This window comes from Mustela nivalis (genome assembly GCF_964662115.1).
Source record: "Mustela nivalis genome assembly, chromosome: 7".
NCBI classification, from domain to species: Eukaryota; Metazoa; Chordata; class Mammalia; order Carnivora; family Mustelidae; genus Mustela; species Mustela nivalis.
Genome location: NC_139026.1, coordinates 104,554,011 through 104,569,536, shown reverse-complemented (window position 1 = coordinate 104,569,536; position 15,526 = coordinate 104,554,011). Strand labels below are relative to the sequence as shown.

The window sequence follows — 15,526 nt, the reverse complement described above, 5'->3', positions numbered from 1 at the left end:
ATTTCCTCTCCATTTATCTGAAAATCAAACTGAAACCAGAGCCTAAAAGACAGTGTAGCCTAGCAGGGCAGGGAGGGCCAAGCAGGTGGGGTCAACCACACGTGTCCCCCAGGCTGCCCCCCAGGTGCCACTGAGCCATAGCCCCGCTCCCATGAGGTGCCAGCGGCAGCCTGCTGTTCAAGGCAGAGACCGAGCATCCTGACAGCGAGAAGAGCTGTGCCAGCCCCAGCAGGCCCCCAAAGAGCTGCTCAGGCCCCGAAAGGCTCCAGCTGACCAATCTCCTGCCAGGCATGGGGGCAGGGATTGGGCAGGGGGAGAGTGGGAGACAATCCAGGACTGCTGGCCTGGAAGGAGGGGGCAATTCCTACTCCATCTTGTTGGGGTGGCACACAGTTGGAGGCAACATGGGTGCCCATTATCCTTAGGGAAGAAGCACGAGGACCACAGTGGCTACAAAGCCCTCATCCATTAGGAAAGATGGGTTAGAGACACATGCAGAACACGAGTGGTCTCACCATACAGGGCTAAGAGGAAAAGCCAAAAATGGAGTGAGCTGTAAAACGGAGTGCCTCCTAGCTACACAAAAAATGTGGCCAGTTTCAAGAAACTGTCCTAGCCAGGGGAGCCTGAGGAGACAAGGACACTGGACGCCATGTGGGGTATGGGATGGGATCCTGGAACGGAAGAAGGATGGGAGGGAAAAACTCAACCTGAATAAAGTAGAAAGTTTATTGAAGGATTATGTATCAATATTTGCTCATTAATTGTGACAAAAGCACCATATTAACACAGAGGTTGATAGCAGAGGAAACTGGGTATGGAGTCTGCTGGAAACCTCTGTGCAATTGTTCTATATATCTGAAACTGCTTTAAACAATAAAGTCTGTTTTTCAAATTAAAAACTCGCATAAAGCCAAAACACCACCATAGATTCCCCAGAAACACACAGCACTGGTAGGACTGCTTGTGGGGAGAGCCAGGCAGGTATCTGTGCAGGTGACCAGAGGTTCCTCCCACAGACCAGTGATGATGACGCGTCCTGAACGAAAAGGCCATTAACTTAGCACTTCGTATCAGAGGTCCCAAAACTAACATTAATTAATTTTTAAAATGGAGGGGGGGCAACACTGCAGGAATGTAGGTCACAAAGGCTACATGAGTGGTGGGGGCTCTGGTGACAGAAGGGGGCTCCGAGGAGCTGAGTCACCTGCCCTTGAAGGAGAAGCATTAAGTAGGCTATGAAGGCGGGGGAAGGGGTCAGGGAGGCTGGGAGGGAGGTGCTTTTGGCTGGTTGCAGACCAGGGACAACCATCTAGGACCCGCTCCATGCCCCCATTGAACACTGGGCAATCCCAAGAGCTATTTCTGGGCCCTCCTAATTCCCAGCCATGGGAAAACCCAAGAGCAACAACAATGGAACCTGCTGGTGGGCAGCAAAGCTGGGCAGTGACACTGGCAGCAGTAAGAGTTGCCAGGACAGGAGGGCGTGGGTGGTTCAGTGGGTTAAGCCTCTGCCTTCAGGGTCCTGGGATCAAGCCCCATTGGGCTCTCTGCTCAGTGGGGAGCCTGTTTCTTCCTCCCCCTCTGCCTGCCACTCCCCCTGCCTGTGCTCTCTCTCTCTGTGTCAAATGAATTAAAATCTTTAACTGGAGGGCAAGGGGAGTGAGGTGGGGGGAGTTGCCAGTACAGTTCGATTTGCAATCAAATGCTCTACCACTGAACTATACCCCCTGCACCATTCCATTTGAATTTCGGATCAGCAACAAATAATTTTTTAAGTATCTAAGCAGGTGCCAAATGTTTCATGGAACATACTTCTGCTGAAACCCTATTTGCTGTTGATCTGAAATGCAAATGTAACTAGGCATCTTGAATCTGCTAAATCTGGCAACTCTAAATAATAATAATAATAATAATAATAATAGCAGTGACATGCACTGTTACTGTTCTAAGTACTTAATTCACTTGTCTTGTTTTCATCTTCAAACAACCCAGTGAAGAATGTACGGCTCTCCCCTTTACACAGACATGGAAACTTTGACTCCCAAGGAGCAAGTCATTCACGTAGATGCCAGACCCGGGATGTGAGCATCTGTCTCTGGACTCCAGAGACCACGTTCCTGAGCACGATGCTGTTTCCCAACTGAGCAGCTGAACGAGGCCCAGGGCCTCGGCTCCCTGACACCCAGAGATAGGTGTGGGACTGAGCCTCCCACGATAACAGAGCCAAGAGCTTCTTGTTTGACCCTCAAAACAAACTAGTACCTCGAGAAGCCTTCCCATCAGACTCTAGTTCGAGGCACCAAGTGAGCTCTGGGTTCCAAAAAGTAAAAATCAAGGAGCCAAGGGAGCTCCAGTCTGTCTTCAAAGAGCAGTCCTTACATTGGTAGAAAGAATGATAGAAGCAGCTCCTAGTCTAAGGGTCTGGATAAGCAGCCCAGGACAGTAGGACGAGGGTCTGAGCCAAGCTCAGACGTGCCATATTTCTCAGAGTCAGAGAAATGAATGAATGTCCGCTAGGGGTCCCTTCCAGTTTGGGAATGGTATTAACTTGACTCTTACAAAAGAGGTGAGAATGGCATCACACCCCTCAGCATGATTCTACTTTAAATAATCCTAATGAGCATTTACTGAGCACCTACTATGCAGTACACATTGCGTGAGATGCTTTCATTGCCCCATCCATGGATGGGACCTGTGTGAAACTACAGCTCAGCAGGACACTGAACTGTTTTGCAGATGAGGAATGTGAGATTCAGGGAGGTAACTTATTTATTCAACTAACACTAGCTAAGCACTTAATACACTGCCTTATTCTTCAGACTCTGTCCTAGGGACTGGGGATACAGAAGTGAACCAAACAAGACCCCTGCCTTCATGAAGCTGGTTGGGGCACAGATTAAAAAAAAAAAAATCTGTCTCGTCATTCCAGGTAGCAATGCTAAGTGTGATGAAGGAAACTAAAGCATCGCCAAGGACTAGGATGGTCAGGAAGATGTCTGCAAAGAGATGACATTTAGGCAGAGGTCTGAAGTGAGGGGCTGAGCAGGCACGGGTTTGGGGAAGGGTGCTCAAGGCAGAGGAGACAACCAGTGCAAAGGCCCTGAGGTAAGGGTGACCAACACACCACCAAGAGAAGGCCAATGAGCTGGAGCAGGTGTGGGAGGGTATGAAAGGTAGAAGTTGAGTATGGAGGGGATGGTTAGGGCAGGTCATCTTTAAAGGATCACGTGATATGAAGAAATGGATCAATGGATGGATGGAGAGACATGGATATGTAAATAAACAGATTTTCATGGAATCCCTTAAGCTGCTACTGACCAGAGGTCAGAACATATATCGCTCACAAGTTGATAAAACATGTCCAAAGTTCAGTTTCCAATGAATCCCCTCCCTCAGAGAGCCCCAGGCAAGCATATTCCTTAGTGACGTATATCCCCTATAGAGGAATGTGATCCAAAGTTTGACATGCAATCTGGGTCTTCACCTCGAGGAAACCTTTGAGGAGAACACAGGATGGGGTCTTTGAGCACCAGGAAGAAATGTCTTGCCTCCCATCTCTAAGGAGGCCAACACCCACAGAACAGACTGGCAGCTCCCTACCACCACTACCCAGGAACCCCCAGGCAGGGGCACTAGCTACACCAAGGCTCTTCCTCAGATCTTTGAACAAGAAAATCTGGTTTGCCCACCAGATAAAAAAACAAAATGCCACCTGCCAGAACAAGGCCAATGTTCCCTGCAGGTGACCCAATCACCAGGAGGCCAATCCTGCAAGGCCATCCCACCTCACAGCTCTATGCCCCCTGCCCAACCTCACCTCCAAGTCCTTCTCGAGCTCCAGTCCGGCCTCCATCAGATTATGCTCAAACTCCTCCCGCTGCTCCTTCTTCTCCTCCTCCAGGGCATCAAGAGGCCCCAGCTCAATGTCACTGTGGCCCCCAGGATGAGGCTCCTTGCCTGTCTCCCCATTGGAGACAATTGCTAGCGACTGGCCAGGGGAGCCCTGGCCAGGGTGCACCCCACGCTTGCGGTAATGGTAGGCAAGCACGTAGTCGACCTTCCTTTGGTTGTCATGGAAGTGCATGCGGCTCCGGCGGGCCTCCGAGGACACTGGCTCATTGGTGTCCAGGTAGTTGTTGATGACCTGGCCAGAGAGAATAGGATAGCGACAGTGAGGGCCGGTGAGAAAAAGGGAGTGATGAAGGGGGCTAACCTCATGCTCTGGGCCCAGGGAGGGGGACCAGGAAGCCCCACAGGTCCCGAGGCCCTGACTCCCCCAGTGGAAGGACAGAGTGGCGTAGGTTCTTCTGCCGCACCCGGCCCACACAGCCCCCCACACCTGTCCACAGCCTGGCCACCCCCGCCCTCCAACCCACTCTGGCCACCACACACACACGTTCGCTTGCATGCACAGTCTGAACATGTAGCAGCAAAGCCCTGCACACCAGAGCCACATGGTGCTCCTGCACATGCACACAGAGCAAATACATGCGGTACCCCACACACATGCATGTGCGCACACACACACAGCACCCCAGGGCGCTCAGACACACACACACAGCCCTCCACATGTGCTGGAACACACCCACACATACCCCGCTCCTTGCAGATCTGCTGGCTGGCCCGCAAACACACGCTTCCTGACACACCCAGACTACTCACGGGCAAGTTCTCTGGATCCATCGGAACAAAGGCCAATCTGTTGTCACCAGGCCCACCCCAGGCCCACCCCCCAGGGATTCACTCGACACTATGCCCCTCGCAGCCCCACATCCTCCTGCTCTGCAGAGACCAGTCAGGACCCTGCGAGAGACCGCGGCAGGGGGACCGGCTTCTGCTCTCCGCCAGCCCGGAGGTGGGAGGTTGAGAGAAGAGGAGGGGAAAGACCAAGGCGGGGCAGGAGAGGGACCTGCCTCCCTCCCTTTGGGGGTTTCCCTGTTTGTTCATGGTTTGCTACCCATCTGCCTCTGCAGCCACCTGAGAGGCCACCTGGGCAACCAGATGAAGTGCCAGGCACAGGGGAGAGCCTCCGAGCAGCTGCGGCAGAGCTCTGCTTCCTCAGACCTGGCAGGGGAGTCGGGGAGTCTGCAGACCAACAGGTGGGCCCACGTGGCCTCTCACGCCTCCCCTTCCCTCTCCTCTGCCCACAGACTTAGCGTGGACTTGGAGAGAGAAGAGAGGAAAAGGCCCTCACAAAAACCCTGGGCCTCTTTCTCTCTTTCTCTTTCACACAATCTCACACACATACACACACCTGTGGGCAGAGGGGCCCCAGGTCAAGAGGCTCCTTTGGGGCACCCAACAGTGTCAGCCTTTACTCCACCCAGCACTCACCGAGCCGCTGCAGGAGCTCCCTCCACCGGAGGCCAGGCCAGATTCTCCATCAGAACTGCCCTGCTGGCCAGAACGGCCCTGCTGGCCAGGGGCTTGGGGACATGGCACCTTGAGGTACTGCTGTCCATGTTTGGGGCCCCGGTCCCCTCTGGCCACTGCCCGAGGGCTCAGCCGGCGTGGGGAGCCAGGGAGCAGGGGGATATCTGTGAGAGGGAAAGACAAAGGAGGCAAAGCAGCTTCAGGTGACAGGAAACCCAGGACACGGAGAAACTGAGGGGCTGAGGGAGGGAAACCGGGGTATCTCTAAGAAAAAGGCCACACCTCCTCACGGTCTTGCTTAGGCAGAGTCACACTGGCCACAGGGTGGGGACAGTATAGAAGGAAGCAGTGGGATGTGGAAGAAGGTCTCATGCACTACACACATGCACACACACACACACACACACACACACAGGAGAGCCAGCAGCAGATGCTCCTTCAGGTGACAGCTGTCACAATCTTCTAATTCCCAGACAAGAGGGGACAGTGTATCAGGTGAGCCAGGGTGAGTGGGAGCACTCCCTAGAGAGACACCAAACTAATGCCAAAGGCTGGAGTTGTAGGGTCTCTCCCAGGGCACCCTGGTGCACCCTTGACGCGAGAGCAAGGACAGACACACCACCCGTGGGTCCCCTGAGGGCAGAGGCCTGCTCTGACAAAAGCGCTGTCTCCAATGCCCTTGAGGGGTTTCCACGCACCTGCTGCCTCCACCAGGGCCTCAGAGCTCCACAGCCCCTTCCCAGCCCTCCCCGGAGCAGCCCCCTAGCAACCCACAGCGGGTCCCAGTGCTACTTCAGAGACCTCCTGGTTTCACCCCCTCAGGGAAAGGATGCAGGCCGGTGACAAAATTGCAGAATGTCAGAACTGGAGGGCACTGAAGCACTAAACACCCCAGGCAGGGCCCACGAGCTGCCAGGACCTCAAAGCTGACGAGACCCAATCTGTACCCCCTCTGAGAAATACTCTTTCCAACCAAGCTGTACAGCGCAGGGTGCCGGGGCTTCCCCCTCAGCTCTGCCACTTGCTCAGACCTCTCTGAGCCTGTTCCTCCTGCCTGTAGCATAAGAATACCAGACTGGCTGGCTGGAGTGAGAAACCGAAGGGCAGATACATATGTAAGACCCGCAGGGCAGTCATCAGCCCACGGGTGCACAATGAAAGGTGGTTGTCATAAATTGTTCTCATTTTCATTCTGAGCTGCGTAGGAGAAGAAATCACACCGCGGACATCCAGCTCAGCCCCTAGCACCTGCTCTAAGGAAGAATGAACAAAAAGCAGTTCAGAAGAGCCCTTTAGGCACCCAGCTCTCTGCTGGACAGTTCAGGGGCCCTAGAACATTCGGTCCCTGTCCTGGAAAACCTGATCATCTCTTCACAAAGACAGAGCTGGCAGGCAGGAAGAATGCAGAGCAGAGCTCTCATAATTTACTTCTACACTGTGGGCTCCAGTGTACAGTTCTACACTGTGGGAGACCAGCGAGGCTGGAAGGTTCCAGAGGGACTGAGCCCGACTCTGGTCTTGAAGGGTGGATGGGTTCAGAAAGGCAGGGGGAGAACACAGAAGGGCAACAGTGGGTGTGCGTGCTGGTGGTGAATGGAGCACCTGAGGCTCAGGACAGCAAGGAAGGGCTTCCTTCCTCAGTCCCTCATCTTGCCTTATCCCTCTCCCCTTGTGCCTTTCGCATGCCTGCCTACCACGGCCCAGGGCAGAACTGTCCCCAGGGAAGGCTTGAAAACCTCCAGATGCACATCGAAAGAGACCAAGACCACCCCCATGTATACCTGTGCTCAGTCAGGACAAAGGTAAGGCTCACTCAAGCACGCTGGTCGGCTATATTCCCATTCACAGCTGTAGCTCAGATTCAGGGTCAGGCCCAGCATTAATCAAACCACTATCCAAGAGGCACATGCCCCTGAAGGTACAACCTGGGCTTTGAGGCTGGTCTCCAGGGCTCCACCAGCCATCCCAGCAGCTCCCTCTGCTTGCCTCTGATGCATGGACCACAGCTGCCTGAGGCCCTGCCTTCATGACCACCTTCTTCCCCTGGCCCCCTGCACCCAACAATGAGAACACAGCACATGGCTGAGTCGTTCCACCTCCAGAAAGACACACCAGGCAGTAATGACACAAAGGTGGAGACACTCAAGCCGGCTGGCCTCACCATGAAATTAGGGGTCGGGAGGGGAGAGTGAAGCCTGGGCATCAGGACAAATGCAACAAGAGAACCCACTCCACAGGACTCCTCCAAGAAGCTGAAAAAGAGGGAACTTGAGCCTGATCGGAAGGAAAGGCCTACATACACACCCTGTGGAACATGTTACAAAGTTGAAAATAATCTTCCCTTTATTGACCATTTACTTGGCTCTTGGCTGAGGATGTCTTGCCCAACAGAACCCTGGGTATGCAGGAGGCAGCTGCCTCCCTGAGCTCTGAGTGCCATGGGGGATGGGGAAGGTGCATGGCTTCCCTACCTCTGGATCAGCTGGACAGATTTTCACAAGGCTTGGACGTCTTCTCTACACTCTCACCCTACGCCTGGATACTCTCATCCACTCCTCTGGCCTTAATGATCAGCTGTGCTCATGAGCCCCAGCATTTTGTCTTTAACCCTTATTTTCTTCCAAACGCCCTGGATCCAAACACCCTCCTGCCTACTGGCCTCTCCACCTGGATGTTTCGGCGCCCCCTTCAGAACCTACAGGTCCAAAACCAAATCTGCATTCTGCTCCACATGAGGACCTGCTCCAGCATTGCCAGGCCGCCACCACACCTGTCCACACTCCCGCCTGGACAGCCAGCCTTCCCCGTGCCCAACAGTCCCTGTCACCCATCCTAGGAACTCTGCCCTGAAACAGCTCCCAAAGCCAACTGTTTTCCACCACCTCCATGACTACCACCCTAATCCAGACTACCATGCTCATTCGGTGGGGTCATTCCAACAGCACCCCCTGCTTCCACCCTCGCCCGCCTCCACTGTTCCCCAAAAGACAGTCGGCCTGGCTGCGACACCTGCATGTGTGGAGACTTTGGTGCTTCCCCCATCCCCACAAGCTGTGAGACCCTGCATTACCCAGCCAGCTCCCCGGGTCCACTGCGTCTCTGAGTCCCAGCCCTGCTGCTCTGTAGACAGTGTCTGGAACGCACCACACACTCTCCCAGCCCCGGGCCTGACCCATGTTCCTCTCTCAGGCTATGCTTCTTTGTCTAGCTGTGGGCCACCTGCTCTTTGGGTCACAAGGGACCCAGAAAATCAAAAGTAACACATGACTGTTTCAAAAAGCTACTGCTCAAGGTCTAAGACAGAAATATTCAGACACTACAGGCAAAGCTAATTTGCTTCCCTCTGCAGACAAGACTTGCGGTTTCCCAAGCTGAGGTGGTGCTGGGAGAGCTCGGGGGATACACAGACACAGGTCTGGCTGGCAGGAGAAGGCCTCCGAGCTTTATCCCATGGGCTCCACTGGTCAGGAGGGTACCGCAAAGAGTGGGGCATTTATTGTCTGGGGTCACTGAATAAGGGTAACCTACTGATGGCAGCCATTGACTGTCCAGTCAAAGGAATCCCTCTCCTCCAAGCTTTTGCCCAGATCTGACCACTCCAACCAACTCCCCCAAATGGGACTAGCCCATCCTTCAGCCATCCAAACCCTCACAAGCCTCCTAGAGCATGAGGGTGGGGGAAGGGAAGGCCCTCCTCACCTAGTCAAGTGTAACTGGATGAAAATGACCAGAGGCCTCCCGGAGCCTAAACATAGACAGAGGGCAGCCCCAGCTTGGCAGCAGCTGCCCACCTCCCCCGCCACCCCGATCCATTCTCTCCTCCACCTTCAGGGGTACCTTTCCATGTCACACGGCCCCACTCTCCTACTGGAAGCCCTTCGAAGGCTCCCTATTGCCAGAGCAGAAAGTCTTTACCATGGGCTGAGAGACGCTACATGTGTTCTCCAGCCTTGTTGTCACCCTCCTTCCCACTCCCTTCTTTCTGAATATTCTTATTCGCTCTATTGGCTAAGACGATGAAGCACAGGGAAACCACAAGGCATGTGACTGGTTGGGGGGCAGCCTACACTTTTGGGGGAGGGCAGTGTTCTGGTCTTAGCTTGCTGTTTGGAGAACCTGCCACCCGAGTGGTTCAAGACCTCAGCTGACACTCTTTTCCAGGCCAGGAATAAGAAATTCAATAAATGTCAGCCTGTGATCTGGGACTACATGGGTGTCTCACAGTGGAGTGGGATCTACAGACAACTGAGAAGTGCTGGGGTGACAACCACATTGCTCCCCAGCACTCCTCGCAGGCCTCGCCGTCAGCACCCTGCCACATGGCAACCCCCACGCTGAGTCGGGGGGACCCTCAGCACCACGCCTTGGCATTGCCACAATTTCAGAAAAATAATGTGATTTCTTTGACGTCAGTTTCTACTTCCACAGTTGAGAGGCGGGTGTCATTACCCTATCTTTTCCCAAAGGGGGTGGGTGAGACAGAGCAAGAGGAAAGATGACAACTCCTGGGAAGTCCACAAGCTACAGAAAATGTGAGGGATTGTTACCAAATCCTACCCAGGGCTTCAGGGCCTGCCCCTTCCCATGCTTCTGCCCACCCTCACTTCTCTGTTTCATACCAGTCGCTTGGCCTTGAGTCCCAGAATTGCCCTTCTCTGCCACCCGCCTGCCTGCTCCTACTCACCTCCCCCTGGAAGTGCTCCTAGAGGAGGCAGGAGAAGCACCAGCTCTCTATCCCCCAGTACCAGGATTTCGTTTGTCATCTGGCACCATTGCACAATTTCTTAGCCTTTAGAACCACAATTTCAGGGGTGAACTCTGTCCCTTCTGGACAGATCCCACCTCCACTGCTCAGGAGGGCTGCAGGTGCCTTAGGCTACACCACAGAGGCAGACAAAGGAGCAGGATCTGAGATCCAGAGGGAAAGGAATAGAGACGAAAGGCAGGAAGAGCTCCCAAATCTAAATGAAAAAGCAAGTAGAGCTTGTTTTCAGGGTCCTCCCGTGGCCTGCCCTTTCACACCATCCCTTCCCCCAGCCCAGCCAAAGCCCCTCCCCAGCTGGGGTCCCCATTCCCATCCATCATCAGGGGCTTCTGACGCCCATTCCTCCATTGAGCTGTTTGCTGTCTCAGCTTACAAGCTCCAAAAGCTGGCATCCTGAGACAACAGAAGGGAAAGAATTCAGGAAACTCTAAAGCACTCTGGAGATGTCCCAAGCCCTGCATGTGTGCAGGGGTCAGGGCTCTGGTCTCACTGCGAGGAATACCCTCCAATGGTAGGCACTGGGCACCATGCCGGGTGGGGGCACAGATGTTGTAGGGGTTCTTTCCGGACCCTTCGAACCATGCCCCGGCTCTCAAACAGTTTGGTTAAACTCTGGGGTCACAGCAAAGGATCGGAGTGGGACGGGGCTTCTGAGGAGGGGAAATGGCGAGGCATGGGCTGTGGAGAGCGAGGGGGGTTGGGAGCGCTCAGGCAGTAGGGGATGGCGGGAGAACCGGAGCAAAGGGACCAGGAAGCACAGCCAAGAGCAAGGCGGCAGAAGGCTGAACAGACTGGGAGCGGGAAGTGGGTTCCCCAGGCAAGTAGGAGGGGGAGGTGAGTCATCGGGGCTCTCGGAGGTTTCCAGAGCCTCCAAGAAAGAACAGCAGCAGGTGGTGTCCTATGGGAGCCTGACCTCCAGGCAGCAGCGCTCTTCCTCGAAGCTTCCCTCATGGCATCATTACTGCCTCGTTACGAAGCACAGGCAGGGCAAGTGTGAAGGGAAGAACAGGGCCGCCTCTCTCCCCACCCTTCAAGGCCACTGTTTCAGGTAAAGCCAGACAGGCCAGGGCTACCCTGAGTGGAGACAGCGCATCCACACCCTCCCAGGTCGAGAACAAGACCCCAGGTGGGGTTCAGAGAGACCTGGGCATGTGCAGACTTTTGTGGATGTTCATGTGGCCCCTCCCCAAGCATCCTGGGATAGATGGATGGCAGTTCAGGTAGGGTCAGCACTTGTGCAGAGGTCTTACCCTGCTTTCCTGAATGAACTTGATAGTCAAAATTAGAGATGCCAAGCTTAAAATTTGGACCCAATGGCCCTGCTGATCACCCTATGCCCTGCCCCACAGCTGCTGTTGAACAGCACTTTCCTAGACTCTGCATGAGGCCTGAGCAACAGAAGGACGGTCTTCCAGTCCCCTCCACACAATAAAGGACCATTTGCAGATCTGCGTCTTGGGCTCTGCCTCTCAGACTCAAAAACAGCCCTCTGTCCACCGATGCTCAAGTATCCCCTTCCTAAGGATGACACGGCGACAGTGTGCATCCTTACCTTGAACCTGGGTAAGTAAGAGCTAACTGGCCTCCCTGCCACTAGCTTGCTCCCCTCTGATCCTCAGGTCACAACCTGACCAAGTGACTGCCGTTCAATCCACTCTTCTTAGATGAAGACCAGATTGTCTGATATGCACACATCTGGGCCCGGCCCACCGGTCTGAATACTCCTTCATCTAACACCCATCCACAGCCCGCTTACCCCTCCCAGAGCAGCGCCCCCCTCACCACCACCACAAGCCATCACGCCATGCTCCAACCTCAAGTGGCTGTCGTTGCAGGGTGGGGGATTGAACGACTGTGTCTCTATTCATTTCAGAACCATTTCACTTCCTGGGCTCTATATAATACAGTGGAAATATAAGGCTTGCCTTGAGTGCTCCCAAGGAAGGCAGATTAATAAGGAAAATATACTAATAAGAAGATCATTTCAGGAACAAGAGAAAAGCTAAAGCTGGAGTATGAACAAGAACCTACAGAAGCAGAAGCCCGCAGCTCTGCTTAGAGCTAGCAAGAAAGGCCTCCCAGGGTACACGACTTTTGAGAAGCATCTAGAAAAGAGAAGTGGGCATAATCCAAAGGGCAAAGGAGGAAAAGGGATTGCAGGGAGGAAGGCAATCATTTGCATGTCCTTTGCAATCAGCTGCTGGGCTTGGCTGTTTCAGATCATCAACCTTCTGAGAGCAAGGCTTGCTTCCTCCTCCTCATGTTCCTTTCTACCCACATAGTCCCAGCAGGTGGCCAGCTATGTGATGGGATTGGAGGGGCTGAGAAAGGACCCTTCTGGTTTATAATACACACTTTTTAACATGGCCTACAAGGCCCCTTACTCTCTTTTCTGTGAACCTGCCAGTATCAATGATCTCCTGCTGGCTACTCCCCCCTCCCTGTCTCCCTCCCTCCACTTCTCTCCCTCCACTTCTCTCTCTCTCTCTCTCTCTCTCTCTCTCACACACACACACACACACACACACACACACCAGGCACACTGAACTACCAGCAGCTTCCTTAAGGTGACCTGCTTTTTCGTTTGTTTGGTTTTTTGAAAAGATTTTATTTATTTGACAGAGAGAGATCACAAGTAGGCAGAGAGGCAGGCAGAGAGAGAGGAGGAAGCAGTCTCCCTGCTGAGCAGAGAGCCCGATGTGGGACTCCATCCCAGAACCCTGAGATCATGACCTGAGTGAAAGGCAGAGGCTTAACCCACTGAGCCACCCAGGCGCCCCTGACCTGCTTTTTCTTATCCTTGGTCTTCGATCTTTGGAATTATACTCCCTTCTGCCCCTAAACATATCTTCTCAACCAAGACAACCTGATAAGTCCCTGCTGGTAGCATTCTTAACATCTCTCCCCCCACCCTTTACAAAATTCAAACAACAAGCACTTATGGTCAATGCTCAGACCCAAGATTCTAGGTCAGGAAAAGAATCAGAATTTCAGGAAGCGCTTCCCTCAGTGGCAAAACCCATGGACTGGGATCTGGAGGAGTTCTCCAGATGAAACCTACTCATCAGCTGCCCATCCTACACTGTGGTCTGGAGTATGGCTGATGAGATTAATGTATAAGCGTCCCTACACCTACACCAGGAAGCAGCAGCCAGTCTACAGCCTAATTGATCAAAACTATTCTGTTGGCCAACCACAACCTGTTCTGAAAGTTCATTAACACGAAAAGAGCATGATGATGCAATGGTGAGCAAAATGTAACCCTTCTTCTACCCACCCAACACCACACACACAAGCACACCACTCTGTGAGGGTGTCCTCTCACGGACATATTTGGTGGATTCCTGCAACATCCCCCATCTTCCTCCATCACCAACCTCTCATCACCTCTCATCACCAGGGGTATAACCAAGATTGATGATCTCTGTCTTATTCCCAGCTCTCCAAAGAAGGTCGAACAGATTTCCATTGCCCAAAATAGACTGGGTCTGAGACTAAAGCCTAAGACAGCTCTTGCAGTCAGAGCTCCCTGCCCAGGCCATCCCAGCTTCCAACCTGAATGAGAAATGAGGCATACAGAGGGATTCAGCAGGGAAGAAGAACATGAATGAATCTGAGAATTTTATAAAATATCTCAAATACATGTATAAGCTATAAGAAATTGCTCGAAAGTTTTCTCTGTGCTACAGCCTGGTTAACTGATATGAGTAAGTTCATATCATATAGACAGCAAACCTTATCTGCTCACTTGTGCTCTCCTCGAGGACAGGAACAGTGCCTATCTTGCTCACCACATATTCTTAGCCCCAAGCATGAGGACTGGCACATAACTGGCTTCAGAAGGAGGAGGACAAGTGTCTTTCCACAACTTGGGAGAAGGAAATTCACAACTTCAAGCATCAACTAAGATGGTTAACGCCACGTGGAGGCCTGAAGAATTGTTCATGAACACACTGGAAACACCCCTAGGGACTGAATCAGACTTTTTAAAGGACTGGAGAGCCCATAATAACTAGGAGAGAGGAAAGTTTGAGAGACACATTTTTTAATTTCTCCTAACTCCACTTCTACTAGGCCTAGCCAAATATAAATTGTTCTTACTTAAAACCAGATGTGTCCTCATTTGACTATCAGTGAGGCGATGGTCACCACATTCCAAAGGACAGAACCAGAAGTAGTAGTCCTGGAGAAGGAGAGATAGAAGCATCCAGGAGCTGCTCTGTGGGGAGGAAGAGATGGTCGTGGGAAGCCCGACTTAAAATATTAGCAGTCAGCAACTGAGAAAGGTCAGGGTCCGTGGAGAAACTGGCTGGTTCTCAACCCTAGATCCATAATTAGAATCACCTAAGAAAGTTAAAATATTGATGTCTGGGCTCCACCTGAAGATTTGGACTTCATTTGTGTGAGGTGCTCCACTCTACCACCAGGGGTGAGATCCCTGGTCTACAGAATCAAAAGTGTGGGCAGAGATCGAGTCACAAGGAAGGAAAGGAGCTTATGAAGGAAAGGAGCACCACCTAGAACTTGAATAAAGTGAGCTTAAGACAAATAAAACTAAGTGCCACTTTGCCTGGCCAAGTTAAACATTTTAAGTTTAGAGACCTCCCTTGGCCTGGGTGTTAAAAAAAAAAAAAAAAAGTGGGTGCTGTATGAACCAAGAAGCAAGGGAAGCCTGTCCCTGCAGAAAGAAAAGAAAGCGACCATACTTGGCAACCCATGAACACACTGGGCCAATGGCTATGGAAGCGGTGTGTGCTTTAACCAGCGGTAAGACCCTCCACTCTTGTAGCTTTGGTTTGGCCCCCGACCTTCTAAAGCATACTGGAGGGCTTAGGTCGTAATTCCAGCTTGAGATCCGAGGGGATAGGAATGAGTTCTACATGGTCCAAGTAAATCCAAACACTAAATGTCATTAACTGTAGTGAACTTGTGCCTCAATGATGTGATACAGTTTATACAGAACTGGAGGCTCGCATACCTGCCATAACAAATAGAAAGGCAAGCATCTTTCTCAAAATTGTCACCATTCCAGGAAGAGCCTCAAGATCAATGTATAAGACCATCCTAATACAGCATGCATTTAAAAAGCAACTTTTTAAAAAGGCGACCCTCAGGCAGAACATTATCATATCACCTCACTATCAGGGATACCCAAGTCCCATAACTCAGTACCCTGGCTCAATACTTCATAATGAGATTTTTATTGAAAGAAAGTTTTTAAATATGCAACTGTATCTCCAATTCATATATTATTTTTTATAATTTCTCCATCTCCTTCCTTTAACCCAATGTGTTGATTTCATCAGGGTGTATAAATTCTGAAAAGCACTGAGTTCCAAAGGAGAAATCACATTCAAACTTAGCATCTCAAAGAACTGCTTGGGT

The 15,526-nt window shown here is 52.2% G+C and overlaps 1 protein-coding gene across 3 annotated transcripts in view; it reads right to left on the bottom strand.

The window, feature by feature from the left end:
* The window catches only part of ANO2 (anoctamin 2), a 342,917-nt gene that overhangs the window by 313,899 nt on the left and 13,492 nt on the right, over positions 1 to 15,526 (bottom strand). For 2 of the 3 annotated variants that reach the window (XM_082742732.1, XM_082742731.1), the window contains exons 2-3: positions 5,338 to 5,540; positions 3,821 to 4,147 (exon numbers count right to left, since the gene is read on the bottom strand). In XM_082742732.1, coding sequence (XP_082598858.1) covers positions 3,821 to 4,147; positions 5,338 to 5,540 — 530 coding nt within the window. Of the gene's footprint in view, positions 1 to 3,820; positions 4,148 to 4,665; positions 4,897 to 5,337; positions 5,541 to 15,526 lie in introns of those variants that run through there. The other variant, XM_082742733.1, reaches the window with a different exon arrangement.